The 25,185-nt window shown below is 52.5% G+C and overlaps 10 protein-coding genes across 10 annotated transcripts; 5 read left to right on the forward strand and 5 right to left on the reverse strand.

Moving 5' to 3' along the window:
- Positions 1–188: 188 nt before the first annotated feature.
- ATNIH1004_009106 (CobW domain protein) lies at positions 189–3,335 on the forward strand (the record flags this gene model as incomplete). Its single annotated transcript, XM_033573706.1, has 6 exons — positions 189–193; positions 262–350; positions 436–623; positions 1,895–2,037; positions 2,102–2,548; positions 2,609–3,335. 6 exons carry the CDS (start codon positions 189–191, stop codon positions 3,333–3,335), a joined length of 1,599 nt encoding a protein of 532 aa, XP_033424258.1.
- A 63-nt stretch (positions 3,336–3,398) lies between these two features.
- Positions 3,399–5,153, reverse strand: ATNIH1004_009107 (cytochrome P450; the record flags this gene model as incomplete). The annotated part of the gene is made up of 3 exons (XM_033573707.1): positions 3,399–4,392; positions 4,443–4,888; positions 4,959–5,153. 3 exons carry the CDS (start codon positions 5,151–5,153, stop codon positions 3,399–3,401), a joined length of 1,635 nt encoding a protein of 544 aa, XP_033424259.1.
- Positions 5,154–5,638: 485 nt separating this feature from the next.
- ATNIH1004_009108 (SDR family oxidoreductase) lies at positions 5,639–6,690 on the forward strand (the record flags this gene model as incomplete). The annotated part of the gene is made up of 2 exons (XM_033573708.1): positions 5,639–5,969; positions 6,017–6,690. The coding sequence occupies 2 exons, from the start codon at positions 5,639–5,641 to the stop codon at positions 6,688–6,690; spliced, it is 1,005 nt and encodes a 334-aa protein (XP_033424260.1).
- Positions 6,691–6,876: 186 nt separating this feature from the next.
- Positions 6,877–7,929, reverse strand: ATNIH1004_009109 (lipase/thioesterase family protein; the record flags this gene model as incomplete). Its single annotated transcript, XM_033573709.1, has 1 exon — positions 6,877–7,929. One exon carries the CDS (start codon positions 7,927–7,929, stop codon positions 6,877–6,879), a length of 1,053 nt encoding a protein of 350 aa, XP_033424261.1.
- A 475-nt stretch (positions 7,930–8,404) lies between these two features.
- Positions 8,405–9,865, forward strand: ATNIH1004_009110 (flavin-containing monooxygenase; the record flags this gene model as incomplete). The annotated part of the gene is made up of 1 exon (XM_033573710.1): positions 8,405–9,865. The coding sequence occupies one exon, from the start codon at positions 8,405–8,407 to the stop codon at positions 9,863–9,865; it is 1,461 nt and encodes a 486-aa protein (XP_033424262.1).
- Positions 9,866–10,048: 183 nt separating this feature from the next.
- On the reverse strand, positions 10,049–12,219 carry ATNIH1004_009111 (putative MFS peptide transporter; the record flags this gene model as incomplete). The annotated part of the gene is made up of 6 exons (XM_033573711.1): positions 10,049–10,731; positions 10,801–10,955; positions 11,011–11,379; positions 11,429–11,651; positions 11,717–11,833; positions 11,898–12,219. The coding sequence occupies 6 exons, from the start codon at positions 12,217–12,219 to the stop codon at positions 10,049–10,051; spliced, it is 1,869 nt and encodes a 622-aa protein (XP_033424263.1).
- A 4,981-nt stretch (positions 12,220–17,200) lies between these two features.
- ATNIH1004_009112 (uncharacterized protein) lies at positions 17,201–17,601 on the reverse strand (the record flags this gene model as incomplete). Its single annotated transcript, XM_033573712.1, has 2 exons — positions 17,201–17,316; positions 17,373–17,601. 2 exons carry the CDS (start codon positions 17,599–17,601, stop codon positions 17,201–17,203), a joined length of 345 nt encoding a protein of 114 aa, XP_033424264.1.
- Positions 17,602–18,421: 820 nt separating this feature from the next.
- On the forward strand, positions 18,422–20,119 carry ATNIH1004_009113 (putative extracellular lipase; the record flags this gene model as incomplete). The annotated part of the gene is made up of 1 exon (XM_033573713.1): positions 18,422–20,119. One exon carries the CDS (start codon positions 18,422–18,424, stop codon positions 20,117–20,119), a length of 1,698 nt encoding a protein of 565 aa, XP_033424265.1.
- A 299-nt stretch (positions 20,120–20,418) lies between these two features.
- On the forward strand, positions 20,419–22,297 carry ATNIH1004_009114 (sulfatase family protein; the record flags this gene model as incomplete). Its single annotated transcript, XM_033573714.1, has 5 exons — positions 20,419–20,710; positions 20,757–21,568; positions 21,612–21,726; positions 21,783–21,901; positions 21,962–22,297. The coding sequence occupies 5 exons, from the start codon at positions 20,419–20,421 to the stop codon at positions 22,295–22,297; spliced, it is 1,674 nt and encodes a 557-aa protein (XP_033424266.1).
- Positions 22,298–23,376: 1,079 nt separating this feature from the next.
- ATNIH1004_009115 (NAD(P)/FAD-dependent oxidoreductase) lies at positions 23,377–24,702 on the reverse strand (the record flags this gene model as incomplete). Its single annotated transcript, XM_033573715.1, has 1 exon — positions 23,377–24,702. One exon carries the CDS (start codon positions 24,700–24,702, stop codon positions 23,377–23,379), a length of 1,326 nt encoding a protein of 441 aa, XP_033424267.1.
- Positions 24,703–25,185: the final 483 nt, after the last annotated feature.

The raw sequence follows: 25,185 nt of genomic DNA on the forward strand, positions 1-25,185 counted from the left end.
CCATTGTATCTTTTCATCCAATTCTATACCAACATGTAATTGTATATGGGAAACAAGTCCGAGCTGGCCTAGAGCAACCCGCATTTTTGACAGACGGAAGTAATATCACTCTGCATGTGATCTCTTGCGTCCATTTAAATACGATCCATTACCCTTGCTTGTGTCTACTGACAATTCACACCCGCAACATGCGGTATGTGATCTTTCCAATTTACCACTGACATGCATGGCTGACTATAGGCAATTTTACCGTCCTTATAGCACTCGTCCTCATAGCACTCGTCCTCCGCGCCGTACAAGACCAGCAGCCGCCCAACTATGCGGCAACCTACCTGATTTCGTACCGGCGAGTATGTATTTTCTTTTCTTTTCTTTTCCCTATTCTGTGGATTTTCCACCTGCGGAGTATGGAATACAGTATTAACGAATCGAAAGTCCTCCTTGACGTGTACACCGGCCTTCCTCCAGCCACTATCAACGCGACTGAGGCATGGTATCCTCTAACGCGGGTGGTGTGTGCGATAAGCTACGAGTGGACGGAGTCGGAGACACCGAGTTTTCTTCGATCGGTGACGTGGTGGACGGAGAATATCGGGGGCATTGGTGCTGGCGGGGAAGAAGCTGTGAGCCGACATCCTGCGGAGTACCTTTGTACCGAGGGAGGACATAGAATGGAGTTTGGATTGACACGAGGATCAACATGATAGTCCCTTGTGGAAGTCGTAGCTATTATTGAACTAGAGTAGTGCAGTTATGAATATGGCATGTACTACTCTTCCAGATTATCCGTTGATCCTCTATTCGTAGTGATCTAATCTACAAGGAAGAATTCTAGAGATATTCCACACCACGATAACGATATGGCATCAGACACTATAAAGTAACTTGGTCTTGGTGAATGGAGAAGAACAAACTGCAGAGATTCCTCTTTGGACACGGCTCCAGCCATCCTACCATGTCTATCCACTGTGATCGATGACTGCTACTACACTGATAAGAAGCAGCTGACCTGACTTTAAATAACATCGATGCAACTGAGAGCTGAGTCCACGACGAGTATCTGACATCGTTTATACGCCGGACTATCCCACAATAAAAGTCTAAACTAAAGAAATACAACGGTGATATAGCTTGGAATCCAGTCAGGATATAATCCAGCAGTGGCAGTGATTATTCCAGAACCAGATAGGTCTCAACAATCCTACTAATTCACCACGGTACGGAGTTTTATTTATAATATTATATTATCAACATGAATATAATCCAATCATGTCAGATGAAAAGATATTACAAGTAATCGATGGACCCTGAGAACCTTGAGGCCAAAGGACCTTGGAAGACCGAGTGAGACACCAATCACCACGAGGATGATCAATCACGAATATTGCACCTTGGGGACGGGATAGATCTATATAAATGCAGTTTCAAATGAGTGCATTCTAGGTATATTTCTTTAACAGACTGATCGAACAGAGATGACTATCAATTCGGCGAATCCGTCCTTATTCCCTATTGCCCAGCAGACCAAGAGGAGACAATTACCTGTTACTCTTCTATCTGGGTTTTTAGTAAGACTTCACTCTTTTAGTTATTTGGAAAAGACTAAGAAAAGAGGGGAGTGGAAAAACCACTCTGCTAGAACATATTCTCCAATCGGACCATGGGTTCAAGATTGCTGTTATTGTGAATGATATGAGCAGGTATCTCCCCCCCTTTATATATATATATATATATGGATAAATATAACTGAAATAGCCTGAATATCGATGCCACACTTATTAAAAATCACCACATCTCCCAGACAAAAGAGACGTTGATTCAGTTGCAAAACGGATGTATCTGCTGCACGCTTCGCGGGGATCTCCTCTCAGAGCTGGCTCGACTGACGCATCAGGACGACGTGCAGTACGTGGTCATCGAGAGTACAGGTATCAGCGAACCCATGCAAGTGGCCGAGACGTTCACGGCAGAGTTCAGTTCCGCGATGTTGGAGGCGGATGTAGTAGATGACGAGGGGAAGGAGATATTGAATCAGATGTATCCCCTTCTCCCCTCTCCTTTTATTTAGTCTTTATTTTCATGCTTTCGCTAATTATTTCAGAGTCAAATTAGGGGGTTTACACACCCTGGCAAAACTCGACACAACAGTCACCGTAATCGACGCCTTCAACCTCCTCACCAACTTCGACACGGCGGAGTTTCTCTCCGATCGATACGGCGGCACAATCATCCCTGAAGACGAACGCACCATCTCTGACCTGATGGTCGATCAGATCGAGTTCGCCGACGTGATTATTATCAATAAGATCGAGACGGTGGATGCGACGACGCGCGATCGGATCCGCACGTTGTTGAAGACGCTGAATCCCACAGCCAAGATGCTCGAGACGAATTATTCACGCGTCGACGTGCATGAGATCCTGGATACTGGGAGGTTTAATTTCCTTAAGGCGGCGTCGGGAGCCGGTTGGTTGCGTAGTCTGCATGAAATGACCAAGAGGGAGACGGCCGTGGGGGAGAGAATGGCGCCGGTGCCGGAAACGATCGAGTATTCTCTCTCTTGTTTTTCTCTTTTCTTGCTGATGGTGATATGATGCTGACGGTTTAGATACGGGATTAATAGTTTTGTGTATACGGCGCGTAGGCCGTTTCATCCTCGTCGATTGTTTGGGTTACTTCATGATAAGTTTATTCTTCTGCAGAATTCTGAGGAAGAACAAGAAGGAGAGGAAGATAAAGACGAAGAAGGAGAGAGTGAGAATGACACGTCGGAAGAAGAGGGAGAGGATGACGAAGAAGAGTACATTCAGAAAGACCCCCAAATAATCCTCCAAAACAAACGGTCCCATCCCATCCTCCACCCCGTCCTGCGCTCGAAAGGCTTCTTTTGGCTCGCCACTCGACCGGATCAATTCGGCGAATGGAGTCAAGCCGGGGGCATGTTGACAGTGGGATGTGGCGGGCCGTGGTTCGCAGAGGTACCGGACGAGGCGTGGCCGGAGGATATGGACGTGCGACGGTCCATCGAGGCGGATTTCCAGGGCCGTTGGGGCGATCGACGCCAGGAGATTGTGTTTATTGGGGAAGCCATCGATGCGATGGCCATTACGGGGATGCTGGATGAGTGTCTCCTGCAGGATGCGGAGATGAAACTATGGGAGGAGATGATGGAGGCAGTCCCTCGAGGGAAGAGATCGCTGGCGATGATGGAGGTTTGGGAGGATGGATGGGAGGGATGGCCGGAGGAGGAGGAGGAAGATATACCGGAAGGAAAGCACCGGATCAGTGAGCATCTAGGACATGGACATGGACATGGGCATAAACATCATTCATAACATTATAACATGAACCAACACAATCATAATATATATAACATAATCAAAACATAACATATAACACTACCACTCATCCACTCGCGACATCCTCAGATGCATCCCCTCGACCGGCTTAGTAGTCACAGCCCCAGCGATATGGATCACCTGTTTCGGATCCTGCATGGCTAGACGGAAGCGACCGACCACGCCGGCAACGGCACAGCGCAGCTCGGCGCGGGCAAAGTCCTTGCCAATACAAGAACGTTGGCCATGCAGGAACGTGATCTGGGCGAAATTGGTGGACGCGCCGCCGGTATGGTTCACGACGGGGTTCCCGGTCTTGTCCCGGTCGATCCAGCGTTCGGGACGGAACTGGTCGCCGTCGGCGCCCCAGAACTCCGGGCTACGGTTGATGGCGTAGGGACATAGGACGATGCGAGTGCCCTTGGGGATGGCGGCGCCAGCCACGACGCTGTCCCGCATGGCTTCGCGCAGGGTGACGGGCACGGTAGGATACAGACGCAGGACTTCTTGACAGACGCCGTTGAGCAGGGGCAGTGACTCGAGGTCAGACCAGGTGATGGGGGCGTTCCCCGAGGGGATGCGCTGGCGGATCTCGGCGCGCAGACGGTCCTGCACTTCGGGATGCTTTGTGAGCAGATAGCAGGTCCAGGTGAAGGCGCTGGCGGTGGTCTCGTGGCCGGCAGCCAGGAACGTCAGCATCTGGTCGACCAGCTCCTCGTCGGAGAAGTCGCCGCTCAGCATGATGGAGGCCAGGATGTCGGCCTCGAGTTCCTGCGCCTTGGAGTCGGCGATGGCGGCGCGTTTCTCCTTGACAATGTCGTGGCAGAGCTGGCGCAGGAAGCCGATCTCGGTGTCCACGACGCGGTTCAGACGCCAGGGGATGTGACGGACGAGCCACTGGGGGAGGGCGAAGTTGACGGCCAGGAAGGCCATCTTCTCTCTGGTGGGCTCGAGGATGGCCAGGAAGCTGTCGGCCACTTTGTTCTCGGGGTTCTGCAGCGAGCGAAAGTCACGGCCCATGGCGGCGGGGCCGATAATATCCAGGGTGAGGCGACTATACATATTAGACACTAGACTGGATCGATAAAGGGCAAAACAGAATACCTCGCCCACACGGTCATCTCGACCTTGCCCTCGCCGCTATCGACACCGGTGCCCTCCATGGGATACTGACGGATCTCCTTCTCGAGCTCATCCATCAGTAGCCCCGTCTTCTCCCACATGAGGTGATACATGGCGCGGATGTTGCGCACGTTGAAGGAAGGGGTCAGGGCACGGCGCTGTTTGCGATGTTCGGTGCCCTCGGACAGGATGAGACCGAAACCGATGATGCGGGCCAGGAAATCGCGCGCCCGCCAGGGTTTCTCGAAGTCGTAAGTGCGGGTGCTCATGATATCCAGCAGGGCCTGATGGTTGGTGGCCAGCAGGTAACTGCGGTTGAGGACATCACGGAAATGGATGAGACCGTCATTGGGGATGGTCTTCATCCATTGCAGGGGAAGACGACCGCGGGGGTCGTCAAAGATGATGCGAGCATGATTGAGATTGCCCTATACAGTATTAGTATTCTGCGGATATGCGGATATGCGGATACGGATATGATATCCGATGCATGCGTACACGAAGAGTAGGCAGATGACGCAGCGGTGACACAAAAAAAGGATAAATCAGGATTTTCCAGATGCACAGCAGAGTCAGATTGACACCGAAAGTGGCGAGTCCGACATAGCGAAGGGTGAGGTCTGGGAAAAGGGAGCGATGCAGCAGATAGGCCTCGACGAGGGTCAAACCGGACAGGACAAGCCAGGAGTCCATGATCAGTCCATTCAGATCCGGGGTCTGGGAGTGATCTGGGGAGGGGTCTGCATTCTGGGGACGGCTCTGGGGTATATCTAATATCTGGTCGAATTAATGGGTGAGAAATGAATGGGGAAGAAGACCCAGTATTCGGCATTGATTTGGGCATTCCATCTCCACTGATCGACGACCTCGGTACATGTGTCTGAGCTTGCGGGGAAGAGGAAAATACAGATGAGATGATGATCAAGCGAGAGATTAATTGATGGAAAAAGAATAAATGGATGGAAGAAAGAACAAACGATGAAGAGAAAAAGAAGAAAATGGAAATGATCATGACAGCCGGATTGGGCAAGCAGTGCGATGATCTAGTCGCAATGCTTTCCTATTCCGGACGGCCGATCCCATGTGAGCCTCGGTTTTTTGATTGTATATGTATGTATATATATACATCTGTATAGTTATAGAAAGAAAGAAAGAAAGAGACCATACAATCAGATACAATGTCTCTCAATTCTTTTCAAGTCGTCCGTCAATGGGCCCAAACCGCCCTTTCTCGGCTCCCCCCCGAAGTGCAGCCCGTCCTGCAGCATCCCCTACTGCCGAAAGCCCTGGCGGCTCTGGTGGCTGTGGGTGCCGTGAGACAGATCAATCGCAGTCTGGGACACTGGGCGGCCAATAACTGGCAGGGAGCCGGGCCCTGGGTGCCCTCGCGCGAGGTGGTGCTCGTCACGGGGGGTAGCAGTGGCATTGGCAAGCAGATCATGCAGGATCTGGCGGCGACGGGGGTGCGCGTGGTGATTCTGGATATCCAGGAGCCGTCTTTTACCTTGCGTAGGTCTCTTTCTTCTCGAAAAAGATAGATATACTTACAATGATAGCGCGCAACGTCACCTTCTATAAAGCGGATATTACATCCTCGGAAAGCATCCGCGCCGTGGCGGAGAAGATCCGGGCTAAACATGGAGACCCCACGGTCCTAATCAACAATGCTGGAGTTGGCCACGATGGCACCATCCTGGACGAACCGGAGGCCAAAATCCGGCAGACGTTCGAGGTCAACACGATCTCGCATTTCTTGATGGTGCGCGAGTTCCTGCCCAGCATGGTACGACAGAACCACGGCCACGTGGTGACCATCGCCAGCATGGCCAGTTTCGTGGCCCTGGGCGAGATGGTCGACTACTGCTGCTCCAAGGCCAGCGCCTTGGCCTTCCACGAGGGACTGGCCCAGGAGCTGCGCTACTGGTACGGTGCGCCCAAGGTGCGCACCAGTGTTGTGCATCCACTGTGGGTGCGCACGCCGATGATCAAGCAGTTGACCGACGCCGGCAATCAGTTCAAGCAGCCGATTCTGACGCCCGAGATGGTGTCCGAGGCCGTGGTGCGACAGATCGTGACGCAGCGCAGTGGCCAGGTTATCCTGCCGAAACATCACGCTCCCATCAGTCTGGTGCGCGCGTTTCCTTCGTGGTTGCAGGAGACGGCGAGGGGGTTTGGATCGAAGAGTTTGAAGCGATTGCGAGAGTGGCAGGTATCTCAGGAAGCTCAGTAGCTTACGCTGTAAATATATTTTTGTCAATATCATGTCTTACGATGTCGTTTTCTTATTATGTCTACCTGCTATTGCAGATTATTGATCAAGCGAAGCAAGTAAAGAACAGGTATAAATCGTAGTATCTCGTATAAGTATTCACAGTATAATATAAATATTGCTTGGCTACGTTCGCAATAATATATATCAATGTAGGACCTCTCGCAACCAACTCTGCACCCTCTTCCCCTGCTGTGTCTCGGTCGAATCCCCTATATACAAGTTATAAATCGGCGCCACATGGCCCTCACGCTCGCCCACGCAGAAATCCACCGCCGAGAACCCCTTGCGGAATCGTTCGACAAACTCCTCGACGATGGGCAGCAGGATCTCGCTGCCCCCCGCGCACACCAGCACCCTCGCCACGGGGAACGACGCAAACCAGTCCGGCGGCGCCATCGCCAGATCCGTATAGAAATCCCGAGTCGCAGTCCCCAGATACGCGCGCGACCAGGGCCCAGCCACGGCGGGCGTGATCAGATCGCCACGCGAGTCGATCTCGTGGCGCTCGGCGTGATCGGCGTCCAGCGACACCCAGGGGGCGATCATGACGGCGCCGCCTAAAGACCCGGAGACAGTCAACGGGTCGATGGCTGGATGGGGATGCGCCAGATGTGAGAGCACGCCGCCCACCAGGTTCCCACCGGCCGAGTCTCCCCCCAGGAAGATACGGTCGGCGGCATATCCGCGGTCCAGCACGTAGCGTAGCGCCGTGACCGCCTGACGCAGCTGCGTGGGATAGGTGGCCCCGGGAGCCAGCGTGTAGGTGAGACTGAAGACGGCCAGCGACTTGCCGTGCCGGGCGGCGTCGGCGCGCAGTCGCGTATAGAACTTGAAGTAGCCTTCGTTGGCAGGCAGGGCGAATCCACCGCCATGGTACCAGACCAGCACGTTGGTGGCCTTGCGATCGCCCATCCAGTGCCCCATGGCGCCGTGGTCCAGCTTCACCGTGTCCGGAGTCAGCCGGGCGTGTCGCACGTAGCGATCGTAGACGCGGTGAGACAGCGGCAACATGGCCTGCATCTGCGCGATGGACATGCGCGCAGTGGCCTTGCGGAAGGCAGCGTAGCCCACATGGAGCATAAACGTGGGAGGATAGGCAGAGGAACGCCAGAGGCCGGAGACGATGGCCCAGGTGACTGTCAGAGAGACGGAGACGAGGGCGGGGAGGAAGTCGAGGGTATCGAGGAGAGAGAGCATGATTTGATGTGTAACTGTGAGTAGCTGTGTAACTGTACCCTAGGTACAATCATGCAAGGCGGGGGATCCATGATAAATGATGTCCCCAGAATATCCCATGCTTCCCCATGTTATCTCACATCCGAGATGAAGAATAGCCGAGATTAGGGTTTGTCTACAAAAAAAAAGTGGCATGTGAGTCGCAACGATTGCCGCATCCGGTTATAGCGCCCCGTCGATCGCAGACCCCTCTGGTGATGGTGACCCATGGATTGGATTTGGTTTTATTTTATAGATTCGCATAGCATTTCCGGGGGTTCTGAATTCCATTTCCATTCTAATCGGATCCGATTCCTCGGTAGTCGCGACCCTTTCTCTTTTGGGATTGCGACTGCCTTGACCGAGGCATGTGCCAATATGTCTTATATATCAGTCGTCTTCTCAGCCTCCCTCTATCAATCATCAACTTCAACATTCAATAATATCAAATAATAATATGGAATCCCTCGACGTCGTCATCGTCGGGGCCGGCATCTCCGGCATCAACGCCGCCTACCACCTGCAGGCCAACTGTCCCAACCTGAAATTCACCATCCTCGAGGCTCGGAGCAGTCTCGGGGGCACTTGGGATCTCTTCCGCTATCCCGGCATCCGATCCGACTCGGATCTCTTCACCTTTGGCTTCCAGTGGCATCCCTGGGACCAGGGGAATCCCATTGCCAGCGGGGCCAGCATCAAGAAGTACCTGCAGGAGGCTGCATCTGAACATGGAATCGACAAGCACATTCGCTTCCACCACACACTGCTCGGCGCCGACTGGTCGTCCTCCGAGCAGACCTGGTCGCTGAGCATCGACCACGATGGCCAGGTGCAGTCCCTGACAGCGCGGTTTCTGGTGATGGGCACCGGATATTATGACTATCACCAGCCGCTGCAGGTCGACATCCCCAATCTCTCCAGCTTCCGGGGCCAGACTATCCATCCGCAGTTCTGGCCCGAGGACCTCAACTACCGCGACAAGAAGGTCGTGATCATCGGCAGCGGTGCCACGGCCATCACGCTGCTACCCGAGATGTCTAAACAGGCGGCCTCCGTCACGATGCTGCAGCGCTCTCCCACGTACATCCTGTCGCTTCCCAACACCCGACGGCCCCTGCTCAGCTATCTGCTACCCACATCTCTCTTCCGTCGCTGGCAACGCATCAGCTGGATGCTCGCCTCGCGATTCTTCTTCCTCTTCTGCCAGGCCCTACCCTCCCTGGCTCGCTGGATCCTGAGCCGTCGCGTGCGTGGTCAATTGCCGGCCAATGTCCCCTTCAACCCGCACTTCTCGCCGCGCTACAACCCATGGGACCAGCGGTTGTGTGTCTCCCCCGACGGCGACTTCTTCCAGAGTCTGCACACGGGGCGCGCCCACGTCAAGACGGACACCATTCGCACGGTGACGGCGACGGGCATCGAGCTGGACTCGGGCGAGACCCTGGACGCGGACATCATCGTCACAGCGACGGGGCTGCGTCTGCAACTCGCCGGTGGTGCCTCGATAACCGTAGACGGCATCCCGCATCATATGCCCGATAAGTACATCTGGCATGGCATGATGGTGCAGGATCTGCCCAATGCCGCCTTCGTCATCGGATACACCAATGCCTCGTGGACTCTGGGCGCCGAGGCCACCGCGCGGTTTGTGATCCGGTTGCTGCAGGAGATGGACCGTCGTGGTGCCCGTGTCGCCGTGCCGCGCATGACACCTCAGAGACAGAAGCAGTTGCGGCCTCGTCGTCTGCTCGGTCTCACTTCGACTTACGTGGCAGCCGCAGAGAAGAGTCTACCCAAGGCGGCGGATCGAGGGCCCTGGTTACCCCGGGATAATTATCTCGATGATATCAGGTTTGCTCAGAAGGGGCGGATTGATGAGGAGATGGAGTTCTTGGGGGAGAGTAAGAAGGTTCTATAGTTCCTGTATCATTTTTTTTTTTTTTTTTTGTTTATATATTATGACTGAATGTGAATACGTTACTATCTATCTTTGGTCCGTTATTTAAACACTACAGATCATTATCGGAAGTATCTGACTATACCGTAACAACGAAGTCGAGACAGAGTTGAAATGAATTATCCTAACATGGGTTATCAACATCTACTGGGTCGCCTCCTCATCCCCCTTGATGCCCGTCCCTTCGTACCGACTCTCCTTCAGGTTATTCAACTGATCCTCCTGGCGGTCCAGCTTGTAGTTGGTCGCCCAGAATCCAACGCCGCCCAGAAACGCCAGGATGGTCACCACCAAGTAGTTCCACACTAGCAGCGGGTCCTTGGACAATCCCACCAGCGCCTGTCCGATCGCCGCCGACACCGCATTCATGAACAGCGCCACCGCCTGCACCAGCGACCGCATGTTCTTGGGCGCCTTGGTGAACGCGTACTCCATCGAGGTCACCGATGCGAAAATCTCCGAGATGCCGCCCAGCACGTACGTCAGCGCCTGCACCCAGACCGAGATGGGCGAGTGCTTGTTCAGCTCGTCCAGGCAGTAGTTGGCCTCCTTGCCGCAGTCGCCAAGCTTGTAGATGTAGTGCTGCGTCAACGTCGCCGCCACCATCGACAGTGCCGCCATCATGAACCCCGCTGTCACTCGGCGCAGCGGCGAGAACTTGATTCCCAGCCGTCGTAGGCCCGGATAGATAAGCTGGTCCATGATCGGGATGAAGATGATCAGGGCCAGTGGGTTCAGGTTGTTGATAATGTCATTCGGCACGCCACCCAGCTTCATCGTCGCCGCCTGCGACGTCAGGTTGTTCAACATCTGGTTGTACGCCAACCCTACACGAATCAGCATCCTAGGGAAATAGCTTTTTAGGGGGGTTAACTTCTTGGTGAGGAGTCACTTACAGTACAGAGGATACCAACAGAACACCAAGCAGGCCTTCAATCCACGGGCCACCTCGTCCACCCACTCATCATCAAACACCATCCAGGCCGGCTTGTTGGGTCCCAGGGCGGATGGCTTGACCGGCTCCCAGAAGGGGACGGGGTTTTTAATAAACCTGTTGCCGGTTAGCACTTTAGTCTGTCGGATAAACCCCAAGTCAGGCTACATACATGCGCGCCGGGTTCAGAGACCACCGTCCCTTCATCGCCAATTTCCAGACACGGTACGCCTGCAGGTACACCGATCCCGTCGGTGGGGTGTGGGTGTAGCTCTTCCGGCACAGGAACAGCACCGTAGGGCAGCACAAAAACATCACCGTGGGCAGGAAGAACGACAGCCAGAATCCAACGTATCTCTCCGCATACACCATGCTGACCTGGCCCAGGATAGACCCGATGTTGATCATCAAGTAGAAGTAGAGGTAGATACGTCCGATGGTGGCCGCCGGATCCACGATCACCCGCTCACCGGACTTGAGGGTCTTGATCAAGGCAGTCTTCTGGGTATACTGCTCTGCGATTAAGGTGGACACGTTGGATCTGTCTTGAGTTAGCCACGGAACAAACTGAATGATAGGAAAACCCGTACTTGAAGCCGCCCGTTCCGATACCCATGATGACCAAACCAATGGCAAAGGCTCCAATGGCACCATTGGGGTTCGAGATCACCTGCGGGATGGCGGAGATGACGAGAATGGTGTGACCGATCAAGGCCGCAAGAATCGAAAACATAATCGTCCGGAAACGTCCTAAGTATTGATCGGCAACGAAGGCACCGAATAGCGGACAGATATAGGACCAGAACGAGTTGACTATGCGACGTGAGGTCAGAAATACCATCTCAAATGGGAGGAGAGAGAGAGAGAGAGAGACATACACAGCGTCAGACCCGTAGATGCCTGTTGGCCCATACCCAGAGCGCCCGGAACGTTATCATCATAACCCGCACCGGTGGTAGATCCCGGAGGCATAGGACGTTGGATAAAGTTCACGACTAGAATCACAGCGGATCGTTAGCCGCAGGTTCGACACAAGGCAATGGAAGCGGCGCAACTTACAAACCGCAGTGGTTCCGTAGTACGAGAAACGCTCGCACAGTTCAACGAAAGCCACGGTATACGCCGTCCAGGGAATGGGTCCTGAAACGCGACGCAGGGTTGCGAATTCCTCCTCAGTGGGAATATCCAACTTGAGGTGGGCATCCTCGCCTCCCGTGGAGGAATCGCCGCGCTCTTTGGTGGCGGGGACCTCTTGGATGCTGGGAGCAATTTCTAGCTCCTTGTCCAGAGAAGATTCTTTCTTCTCATGGACATGGGAGTCGTAGTAGGCCGCCGAGGGTTTGGCGACCTCCACGGCCTCGGCCGCATCGTGGGAGTTCATGGGGCAGGATAAACAATCCTAGGTATTGAGGGAACAATACGGAGAAAGGAAACGCTGGTCGTCTGAGGAGGGTAAGGACAAGAGAAGACGAACGAGGAGGAAGAAAAAGGCGAGGATGGGGAGGTCAGCTTTAATAAGACTGAGTGTTGTGGGACACAAGAGCAGAGAGAAGCGCAGGTGCATCCAGGGAATCAGCGCAGAGCTAGCAATTTGGGCTGATTATCGCGTGCCACCACCAGACCCGATTAGGGAGGAGGGAAAAGAAAAACTGATGAACAATCGCCTCATTCCTATCGGTTTGTCTCCTGCACGCCTAGACTGAATCCTGGGACATTGCACCACCCTGACCAACCAGAGTCCATTGGTCTTCCATTGATTGATTTAGGTGCCTGAGCACTACTGGTACTACCACTACTAGGTATCTACTATCTATGGATGTACTTTGTATCTACGCTGCCAGAAACAGATTTGAACTCTTGGTAGCTTTTCTATCATTGTCTTTGTGTGTTTCGCTTCTCCTCACGGGAGGCAAGACCGCAAGACGTCTTGGCCAGACCGCCCAATTTCGGACCCAATCGGCGCATATCAGTGATCGGTGGCCATTTGAATCCCTCCCCTCGACAGCAAGATAAGCGGATGGGCCGTTTGTGGGCTAGCGGGCTTGGCGGGGTCAGAGGGGCTTGAAGGGGACATGGACGCGGGCCAATGATTGGCTGCAGTAGCAATGGCGGAAAGAAGCACGGGGCTTAGTACGGACCTTGGCTGCCACCCTGAGTGCAACCCTAGAGCTCGGCGGGTGGGAAGGGACCCAATCAGTGCGGCTCCTATCTCCTTCCCGGCCATGTGGTCAACTCTCTTCCCCAGATTTGGTCTCGAATGCAACGTCGTAGAGGGGGATCCGGTCTTCCTTTTTACCTCGCCCGGTTCGGTTTCGCTTTCTTTGATATGTCGACGGGATCTCATTGCACTATCTCTTGGCCATATCGCCAGGATCGGGTGAGCCAACTCAATCTGCTATCAATTATTCTGAGTGCTACTATCTATCTATCTATCTATCTATCCACTATCTATCGAGGTACTAGGCTATAGTTACTCACGATACGTAGACAGTATGATTAAGGTGTCTACCAGCATTTGATCCACTGTTGTCATAGAGTTCCTGGGGAAGAGGGACCTCGATTGTGGACAGTGCATTCACTAGTTGAGCGCTATTATTAACAGAAATCAAGCTGATAGTGCTCGGCAGAATCCAACAAGTGTAGGCAAGAACACTCCAATCCGCATTCGGTCGTGTCGGACATATCTCGTGCAACGAGAACGAACGCACCATTCGCCCGCTGCCTAATCGCTTGTTTCCCCTCTGTCCTACTTCCTTGCTACTCCGTGTCTTCTTTGCATTCCTTGGAATATTACCTTACATCGCTCATGTCTGGGGTCTGCATGTCAAACGTGTCTCGTACCCCGTGCACTGGCAATACCCGCGCGTCTTTGCACATCACAGTAAGCTCTCTTTCAACATGAACAATCCCGTTCAGCCAAAACCCCATGGTCTAGGTGAGCCGTAATTCGGTATTACTATCATGCAATTGTGAGGGAATCCTTGACACACTCTCTCCTTGTCGGAGGTACGGACTACCACTAAACCCCGGTAGTCACCAAGAGTACATCGACTATCCCAATCCGATGGTACTCTGGTAGACGCACTTTGGAGTGGTAGCAACACTCAAACTTGATGGTGACTCCTGATCCATGGACACGTTGACCAGTCAGGTATCTAGCCTCCTGCGTACCCCTGCATGTTCGAACTCGTTCGCGCCGTAGGGAAATTACTACCTATAGTATGGAGTACCGGGTGGAGATGTTGACCACCTCCCACAGATGCCAAGTGGTGAGGTTTCAGGCGAATTCACCGCGGCTTCGGCGCTGATAACCGTGTCCTTGCGGCTGCCCTCGGTTGTCTAGCTGGACGAGAATATCACGTTGAGCAGGTCGAATATGAGATGGTTGAGATACGGGGCCAAGTTGGGCTTGGCCACTCTTGTTTCCGGTGGAGATCCACCCGATCGTGCGGGGAATAACGCATACCTGTGTGGAGGAGGTGGCTTAACTTATGGGACTGGCGTGTGTCGACGATCGATTGGGTTCCTAATTTTGGCCAAGCCTTTGCTGGGTCCCGTAGGAGGTTATGGCCGGTTACACATGGCAATATTGGGATATTGTTTGTTTTGGGTGTCAATGCGGTGCTACTATGCTAACTCAGGAACTCACTCGGTTTGGCCGATCAAGGAATGCCTATAGTATGACAAGTAGCCACTCAAATCTCGTGAGACGTTTCCAAGACCCAGCTCTGTGAGATCTCGTATACACAGTATTCCAAATCAAAAATGGACCATCACCAATGGAGGAAAGGCAACCCCAATGGGTTGAATCAACCAAGAAATCAATCCTGAAAAGGAGATTAGATCAGGAAAGCGTTATATGTCCATATATCTTTTCATCGGTTCGTGGGTATGTGTTCCTGGGCCTTTGGCCTCCTAGATTATCTAGTATGATAGTAACAGTGGCCTCTTAGCCATACAGACCAGTTGTTTGCTCTTCCCTCTACGGCACATTATACACATTTGGAAGATTCTAGGTGTCTTTACGCCGAGTTCAACCAATTTCCTGCTGCCATCAATGTCCGTGCACCATCCCCTGCATGGTTCGTTAAAGCCTTCGGTCCAGGACGCGGGGTGCAGGAGCCCCTTAACATACCAGACAAGGGTGCTGATGAAATGAATGGCTATAGTTAATGAACTATTAGTAACCAGTCTCCTAGACCATCGCTCTGACCTCGGGTGTTTCAGGAGCTAGACGTTGCCTTTGTTGTCAATCTCCTATAGTTACACTATATCACCCTTACTGTCGAGTGTATACAGTGTAGAGATGCAATGTTAGCCCTTCTTATCATTCTTTTATCAGTTCAGCACTTATGAAACAAAGTCTACTTTATCGAGGATGTGTTTTGTTCGGGGACGTGTATACAGAAACTAGTAGTTTGTCTCGGTAGAATGTAAAATCAGGCTTCAATAACTTAATCTGACTAGGTAGTAGAAATAGATAAAATGAGAGAAAGTTAATGAGCTTCAAGTAAAGTGAATATGAGATAGAAAGGGAGGAGTAATATAACGTCAGATGGTCATGTGTTAATACTGTAGTAATTCTCATGTCATCTTACAATACTTCTCTTGATCCTTTCAACCTCTCTAATCTCACTTTCCGTCAACCAGCATCACCTTCATCTTCTTCTCCTATTTCTGCTCCATTTATTTGGTCTAACACGGACTCATCACTGCCTCCAGGAGTGTCAGTATTCAGAATATTTACCTGGCTAATTAGGCCTTGGCACTCTTTTAGTCCACTGAAATTCTATTGAATAGTTTTCGGAGGACTTGTCCCAAGCAAGATGCGTAAAATCTCCCCATCTCCCACACTATCCCTTTCCAAGAACTTCCTTGCCATATTTCCAATTCGTTCTGCCCAACCTTGCCCCGGTTGTATGCAGGGCGCTGCATCATCTTGGCATATTATCCTACCATTTGACCTACACCAACCCCCCACTTCAACGAGCGAGTCCTGGCATTTCATCTGGATCAACTGCCCTACTTCCTCTGGTGTCCACGTAAAAGACTGCAATGGCTTTGAGTACATGGCGGTTGCCGCCCATGAATTTCCATGGCTTCCATTTAATGGAAAGTCTTTCATCCTCATTCTTCTAGTAGAGAACTGGGTGAGGTCATTATGGAACTCGCTCACACAGACATCGCTTTGGTTAAGCTTCGTCAAGGTATTGTGCCAGAGTTTTGGATATTTTAATATTTCAGATATTTACCTGGCTAATTAGGGCTTTGATTATTTTTAGTTCACTGTTTCCTGGCCAGAAATTAAGTGGGAAATTTTTGGTTTCTTTAATTCTCTATTCTTCTGTGCAAATATCTCTATTCATTTAATGGAGGTATAGAGCCGCCTCGGCAAGGGAAATCAAGTGATAGTCAAGTATCTTTCCGGTCTTCGAGAATGTGAATTGTTTTGCCTTCTTCTTATGAGCCTTGGAGGACAATCTGCTGTGGCAACTCCTACCACGGATTCTAGTCTACGCCTCAGGAGTCCTTCCATATTCCGCTCATTCACTCTTACAGTAGCTACCCTTTTTTTCCCCCTAGACACCCGAAGACCGGTGGAAAGAGTTGCAGTGGCTTATCCCTGGCGTACTACGGTGTTGAGGTATGTATGTCATTTTTATTTGCTGCGAGCAAGGCTAACGACAGTCAGGTTCCTCCATTTCTACCGTCTCATGGATCTTTGTACATACCTCAATGCATACACATCAGGAGAGTGCCGGGACTCTTTTCAAATATCAGAAATGTGTGCAGATCGGTCGATTGGGTATGTTAGCTTGCTACATTCGCGGCTGTTGCACATTTCTCGGGTCTAGAATATTCACGGCGTCCAGAAATATGACATGGTCTTGGTATGATACCCTTCTCATTGGCGTTGTGGAAGTTGTGGTAAAGGTAACTCACTGAATTCTCTCTCATTTGCTTGTTTCTTCTTAAAAAATATTTCTCTTGTCAGGATGTCATAAACGGGTGGTACGCATTCTTGTCACTTGTTGTTTCGACGGAGCCGGCCGGCGCTCAACTTTCTCAAGTACCGATCCCACCTTACGATATTTTACGTGCGAGTGAAAAGTACAAGTCTAAAGGACGCCTCGGAAGTGTTATTTGGATTGGCTTTGATAACCTTGCACAATGAGGTGGACAGGGCCCTGAGACAGGCCAGAGAAGAAGGCAACAATGTCGTGGAACCCCTTCTTCTCTACAGGTGCTATTTTGCGCCACGGTGCTTATAAATATTCTGTAGTGACCTCGGATGTACTCCGGAGTATTGACCATGTTTGTATAGCACCTGCATTAGGCCCGTTTATTGACCCACTCAGCGGCTATGTATACAGAGTAAACAGGCTGAACCCCTTTTCAGGCGCCCGCAGGTGCTCGAAATAGTTCACGCCCTCCTGCACGTCCTCTACAAGCTCACCAAGTTCAGGTCCTCTTTGCGCTATGATATCTAAACGTGGAAATGTACCTCGTGCTAAGTAGGTGGGTCGAGGCAACCATCAAATACGAGACGGATTATGTATCGTCCGTTGAAGGTAATGGCGCTCGTGGACCACATGGTGTCCACGACATGGTGGCCCCGATCGCCAGCGGCTCCTTCCGGACAGACGGGATGATCGTGGTTCCCTGTAGCATGGAGAGTCTCGCTGATCCATACAAGCTTCTGTGACGACTTTATTTCACGATTGGGCGACGTAATGCTCGAGGAGTGTGGGCGGTTGGCCATAATGCGGGGAACGCCGTCGAGCGAGATTTACCTGCGCAATACTGTGTATGCTTCACAGATCACTCGGGCCGGAGCGATTATTTCCCCACTTGTACCATTCTTTTACGTCAAGTCTGGGGGCTTGGAGGAGCTGGTCGAACAAATCGTGGGGCACTTGATGGGCCTGTTTGGTTTGGGCGCGGAGAATCTTTGCGCTGAAACGCGGGGGGAGAAGCGACGACCGAAGAGTTCCTGATAGTCCCGTATACCATGGCTTGATCAATCGATACTAGCAATCGCATTCGATAATTGCAAACTGCAGCACGGCCTGCAAGCTAGAGGACGCTATTGTCTGGGCGAACCCTTACGGGCCTATACCAAACGACGACGCCAAAACGTCCCCCGCATCGACCCCGCGGGGGACAAGAGTCTGTGGATTCAGCCTTCAGGGCCAAGAAGTATACCCAGCACTAGAATAGTGCTGAAGAATAGGAAAAAATCCTCCGGCCTCGGTTCTTCACGTGTTGCAGACTGTCATTGGGCCTGTCGGCTGACTTCCACGATTATGGAGTGCGTCTGGCTGCATGGAGTGAGACAGAGAGAGGGGATTCCTACGCCAAAGGGAAGGATTCGACGCAAAAAAGGGGATGAATCCTGACCTTGGATCCACATGGGGGGCGAAATCTGAAGGACGGAAAGGCGTAGGCCAAGAAGAGAGAGAGGAAGGTATTCACTTGGCCAAGCGTGCGATGGAGATGTAGAAATACTTGGGGGCTGCCTCCCTTTTCCAGAGGCAGTGAATAACCTTCTCATCCTCCACATTCCTTCTTCTCCAAATACCATGGTTATCTTCTTTTCTTCATTCCTGCTGCTGTCTCTGTTGGCCGTCTCCCCGGCCCTAGGCGCCCCGGCCAAACGCGCCGCTCCCACCGTGACCATCACCCATCCGCAGGCCACCATCGTGGGAAGTACTGTGCTGAGCGTGGAACACTTCAATGGCGTGCCGTTTGCGCAACCCCCAACGGGCCCCCTGCGGTTGAAGCCACCGCAGCGACTCAACTCGTCGCTGGGTACGGTGGAGGCGACGGGGGCGGCGAAAGCCTGCCCGCAGTTCTTCTTCTCGACTGACAACTCTGAGTTCCCCGGATCGATCGTGGGCTTGCTGGCCAACGTCCCACTGTTCCAGAAGGTGACCAACGCGGGCGAGGACTGCCTGTCGGTGAGCATCCGCCGGCCAGCGGGCACCAAGGCGGACGCCAAGTTACCGGTGCTGGCTTGGATCTATGGCGGCGCGTTCGAGCTGGGGTCGTCCTTCCTGTTCGACGGGGCGCCGCTAGTATTGAGCTCGATGGACAAGGGCATGCCCGTTATCTTCGTAGCCATCAACTACCGCTTGGGCGGTTTCGGATTCATGCCGGGCAAGGAGATCCTAGCCGATGGGTCCGCCAACCTAGGCCTGTTAGACCAACGCATTGCCCTGGAATGGGTGGCCGACAACATCGGCGCGTTCGGCGGCGATCCCGACAAGGTGACCATCTGGGGCGAGTCGGCCGGGTCCATCTCGGTGTTCGACCAGATGCTGCTCTACGGAGGCAACATCGACTACAAGGACAAGGCGCTCTTCCACGGCGCCATCATGAACTCGGGCAGCGTCGTACCCGCGGATCCGGTGGACGGCAGCAAGGGACAGGCCGTGTACGATCAGGTAGTCAACAGCGCTGGTTGCGGCGGGGCGGCCGACACGCTGGAGTGCCTACGCCAGCTGGACTACACTGACTTCCTAAACGCGGCCAACTCTGTACCGGGCTTTCTGAGCTACCACTCGGTGGCGCTGTCGTACCTGCCGCGGCCCGATGGCAGAGTGCTAACGGACAGTCCGGACGTGCTGAGCAAGGCCGGACGATATGCGAGGGTGCCGTTCATCATCGGCGACCAGGAGGACGAGGGCACACTGTTCGCGCTATTCCAGTCCAACATCACGACGACGGATGAACTGGTAGATTACTTCGGCGAGTATTTCTTCCACGGGGCGTCGCGCGCGCAACTGCAGGAGCTGGTGGACATGTACAGCGACATCCAGGAGAACGGATCCCCGTTCCGGACGAGCATCTTAAACAACTGGTATCCGCAGTTCAAGCGGCTGGCGGCCGTCCTGGGCGACCTCACCTTCACCCTGGCGCGACGGGTGCTGCTGCAGCACGCACACGAGGCGACGCCGGACGTGCCCAGCTGGTCCTACCTGGCCTCATACGACTACGGGCTGCCGATCATGGGCACCTTCCATGCCAGCGACATCCTGCAGGTGTTCTACGGCATCTTGCCCAACTACGCCTCGCGGTCCATCCACACGTACTACCTCAGCTTCGTCTACGACCAGGATCCGAACTCGCGACGGGGAGAGTTTATGGAGTGGCCGCAGTGGAAGGAGGGTCGAGAGTTGATGAACTTCCACGCGCATTCGGCGCAGTTGCTGAAAGACGATTTCCGCTCAAATGCGTTTGACTTGATGATGAAGAACGTGGATTCGCTCCATATCTAGTGTATATATTCATTTCTTTGTTGCGTGCGAATCCAATTTCAGATCTCCCAAATTCTATCTCCACTTCCCGAGATCCCTCACGATTGGCCCTTCATGATGCCATCTAACCTAACTAGCAGCCATACAAGACTCGCTCCACCGTGACCAGTCGATCTCGCTGGTGTCAATGGCTCTATAATTGCGCCATGGCGTTGCATGCCATCATCGTGTCTTTGTCTCCATCATCGCATATCTTATATCCCCCTCTATCCATCTGTATATAGTTCCACAGTCTATTTTCTTATGCTAGTATAATAACCATGAAGCTCATGGCTTGGGGTGCCTTATCTACAGTGGCCTTCTCGCAGGCCATGCAGCAGACACTGGCACTGACCAAACCGCCAAATTTCCTCTTCATTCTCACGGATGATCAGGACCTCCAGCTCAATTCCCCCGCATACACGCCACAGATTTTGAGACACGTCAAAGAGAAGGGTCTTGAGTTCACGAATCACTTCGTCACCACTTCGCTGTGCTGTCCGTCGCGCGTGAGTCTATGGACCGGACGACAGGCGCACAACACGAACGTGACGGATGTGAAGCCACCATGGGGTTCGTTAGGTAGTCCTCTATCACCTACAGTTGCTAATTAGGACAGGGGGCTATCCCAAATTCGTATCTCAAGGCTTCAACGACGACTGGTTCCCTGTGTGGCTACAGCAGTCGGGATACAACACCTTCTACACAGGTAAACTGTTCAACTCGCACAGCGTCACCACATACAATGACCCCTTCGTCAAGGGCTTCAACGGCTCTGATTTCCTACTAGATCCGCACACGTATTCCTACTACAATTCTACCTACCAGCGGAATCGCGACGCACCGCGGAGCTACCCCGGCCAACACACCACAGACATCATCACGGAGAAGGCCCTGGGCTTCCTAGACGACGCGCTGCACGATGACCGACCGTTCTTCCTGACTGTAGCGCCCATCGCACCTCACTCGAACATCGACGCACTGGGAAGGTCATCTTCAAGTCCAGTTATCATGACGGAACCCATCCCTGCACCGCGCCATGCGCATCTCTTCTCAAACGCCACCGTACCTCGCACACCAAACTTCAACCCAACCACACAAAACACAGGAGTCAGCTGGATAAGCGGCCTACCGCTTCAAAACCAGTCCGTCATCGACTACGAAGATCACTTCTACCGCCAGCGACTGCGCGCACTACAAGGCGTCGACGAGCTCGTTGAACGACTCGTGCGCCGCCTCGAAGATACAATTGGTATCGAAAATACCTACATCATCTATACCTCAGACAATGGATTTCACATCGGTCAGCACCGTCTACCACCAGGGAAAACCACGGGTTTTGAAGAGGACATCCGCGTTCCCTTCTATATTCGCGGTCCGGGCGTCCCTGCGGGAAAAACCCAGGATAGCGTCTCGACGCACATCGATCTGGTGCCGACTTTTTTTGGAATTGGCAGGGATTCCGCTACGTCAGGAATTGGATGGTACGCCGATGTCGGTGAGGGAGCATTTGCGGGCGATTAAGCATGAGCATGTCACCGTGGAGTTCTGGGGGCATGGTGTGTTGGAGGGGGAGTTGGCTACCATTGGTAGGTCCTGTTGAATAATATCCATAGAGTATGGTGTATTAACTCGGTAATAGCAGGGAACGGGTCGACGCAGATCCCCAAGAATACATACAAGTCTACGCGGATTATTGGCGAGGGATATAATCTGTACTACTCTGTTTGGTGTACGAACGAGCACGAGCTGTATGATCTCTCTGTAGGTCCAGTCCATATTCAGCATAACCAATTCAGGGATAACAAAGAGCTAACCAATCAGACGGATCCCTATCAAATAAACAACCTGTATACGAATCACAACGTGACCCAACTTCTGAATAGACAGCTACCCACCGTCATCCATCGGCTCGATGCACTCTTACTGGTGCTGAAGTCTTGCAAGGGGGAAACCTGCATTAAGCCATGGGATGTGCTGCATCCGGATGGATCGGTGCGGAGTCTGCAGGATGCGTTGGATCCGCGCTTCGATGCGTTTTACGTGGCTCAGCCGAAGTTGTCATTTGAAACCTGCTTGGATGGGTATATTCTGGGGAATGAGGGGGAGCAAGTGGGATTCGAATATCGGGATGGGTTGGAATGGGATGCGTGGACTTGACTGTATGTAGAACAGAATATATTATACTTTGATTGAACAGATGTCAGGTAGATTGATCTTCCGCCATACATCATTGTGTTACATCAGACCGGCGCGCCCTCTATAGCTCCTCTTATACTGCAAACTGTGAACACCAGGGTGGGGGAACATTTACTCCTAGTAACCCCTTTAGTATGCGTGATTGTTGTATCTCCCTTAGTACTGTAGTAAAGGGCGTACTGGCAAGGCGTCGACCAAAGTGGGCCAATATTACTCATTCAGCATCCGCTTGGTCGGCTTTGTTCCTTTGTTTTTCACCTTGTATTCAGTTCTCCCAGATAGATTCAGATAGGTAGAGACCATATACTTTTCAATGCAGATCCATATTGTCATATTAGCGCTGATACTAGCTCATACGCGTAGTCAGCGGCGCAAGGCAAGTCTACAGGAGGTTATAGTTATAACGAAGGCACCTCCTACAAGCTAAGCATGTCACGAATCTGATTTTGCTATATAGTACGCTGAGCTCGAACCGGATGGTTATCGATTTTCGCCTTTTTATCTGTGGAGTAGTAGTAAAGCTCAACACCACCACACAGCCGGATCTAGGTCCTCACAAAGCACACCTCTGCAAGCTTAGCACCTGCGGTGCTTGCCCAAATTTACCCCTTCCCCACAGTTTCCCTCAAGGTGGTCGTTACTGTTAGATAAGATTTTCGTCACAAGGTTTTAGTATTAACTAGGTTTAAAGGGGGGGGTGGCAGGAGCGACAGAGGTGTGGCTGTATCACGTCCCACCCATTACTTCGACATAGCTGATTATATTCCTACCTTTTCTTGTTATTATATATGTATATTCTGACCTCCTTTATTTATGTTGCAAAATATCAATAGGAGCTATTCGGCCATTTAAATCATCTTTGACCGTTGATGACTCTAGACGAGCCCCTTTAGGAAGCTGGTAACTCACTCCACATATTATATATTGGCCATTATTGACACGCTTAGGGGATCTGGTACAATGATAAAGATCTGGCTTAAAATAAGATAGAATAAATATATATTACAAAGAAAGAAATCGCGAATCTATGACAACAAAAATTAGTTCAACCAACCCCTTGGTCCTCCCCACGTACCCTTAACCATAGACGCGTAGTACACCCAGGGAAAAAAGTCCTTCTTGAGATGATAGAACGCTCTACGGGGCACCGACTGATCGATACCGAACCATTTTCCAAACGTCTCCTTGGGCTGTCCGCCGTATTTGAACTCCGCCAGGAGCACCTTTCCATACTCCGTCACCAGCGGACACGAAGCGTACCCGTCGTACGTGGCTTCGGGCTCCTTTCCCTCCATGGATCGCAGCAGGTTGTGCACTAGCACCGGCGCTTCGGACGTGATTGCGGCGGCCGTCTTTGAAGTAGGCAGACTGGATGCGTCGCCGGCGGACCAGACATTGGAATATTTGATATGACGGGTGGTTCCCGCATCGACATCAACGTAGCCTGCCTCGTTGGCCAGGGCGCTGTTCTTGACGAACGCATGCGGACCCATCTTAGGCACCACATGCAGCAGATCAAACTGTCTCGTGACGGACTCGGCGCCATCCGGGCGCGCAAATGTCGCCGTGTTCCCCTTGATGGAGACAAGATCATGCTGGAACAAGCCCTCAACGCCTCTATCCTTCCGCATCTGCTCGAGCGCAGCGCTATACTTAGGCACGGCAAACATGGACGGAAGACCCGTGGCGAAGCTGATCTGCACCGCAGACCCTACAGGGTTGGTAGCGTCGTAGAGACCGGCTCTCTTCCAGTAGTCCAGCGCCAACCAGAGCATCTTCTGTGGGGCACCTGCGCATTTGATCACGCCAGCAGGCTGTGTGAAAATCGCCTTTCCCTTCTGGAGCTTCGCGATCGTGGGGAAGACCTTGTCGCAGGTATCATAGCCGTAGATGGACGAGACCGACGAGTCCGGGTTAGCCAGCGCCTCGGGCAAGCCCTTGACGCTATCGAAGTTGACGCTGATGCCGGGTACGACGACCAGCTGGTCGTAGCTGACCTTTTCGCCGTTGGCCAGTGTGACTTGATTGTTCTCAGGGGAAAAGCCGCCCACGCCCTGGTTGTAGAACTTGAGCTTGGGATCGATCAACTCGCTCAGCGAGGTTCGTAGCTCCTCCTTGGTTTTCAGACCGCCGCCCACGAGAGTCCATCCCGGTTGGTAGTGATGCCACGCGGCTGGGTCGACGACCGCAATGTCGTCCTGCGCGAATTGGCCCGATCGGAGGAGCTGATGGCTGACAGCGAGACCGGCTGTGCCAGCGCCGACCACGACGACTCGGTGATCCCGGGCGATAGGGCTGACCGATGCGGCGGTTGCCAGGCCCCGACGGGCTGTCCCAACAACAGGCACCACGCGGGAGCGAAGCATCTTGGACGGAGATGGTCAGACGAGTTGATAGATGAAGGCAGAAAAGAAAGGCTGGAAAAAGTAGAAAAAGTCTCGATTTCTGGTGGTTTTCTCTTCTGAAGGGAATCGATGGCTCTGCCCTGACTAAGCCGGATGACGCCATTTCAACCTCGCCGATCGCGGACGAGATATCAGGCCGCTGATTGGCTGCGGGCGAGGTAAGGTTAATGAATGCATCAATCACCTGATTCAGTATCACATCTTAAGGTATGTACAGTAGGATCGATCAGACTGTAGGGTCGTGCCATATCACAGGGTTGATACTAGATATAGACTCACATCATGTTTATCCATCCATTCCTTGGTCATCAGGCGAGAAAGTCCGTCAACTCGGACGAATCTGGCTATTGAATATCTATCGGCCGACAACTCGGGCTCTCTGTGGAGCGCAATATTGGGTAAGTTTCAGATACTTTGTATGAATGAAGTAGTTAGGTGAATGAT

The sequence above is a fragment of the Aspergillus tanneri genome, assembly GCF_003426965.1.
Source record: "Aspergillus tanneri strain NIH1004 chromosome Unknown AapTan_6_pilon_pilon_pilon, whole genome shotgun sequence".
NCBI classification, from domain to species: domain Eukaryota; kingdom Fungi; phylum Ascomycota; class Eurotiomycetes; order Eurotiales; family Aspergillaceae; genus Aspergillus; species Aspergillus tanneri.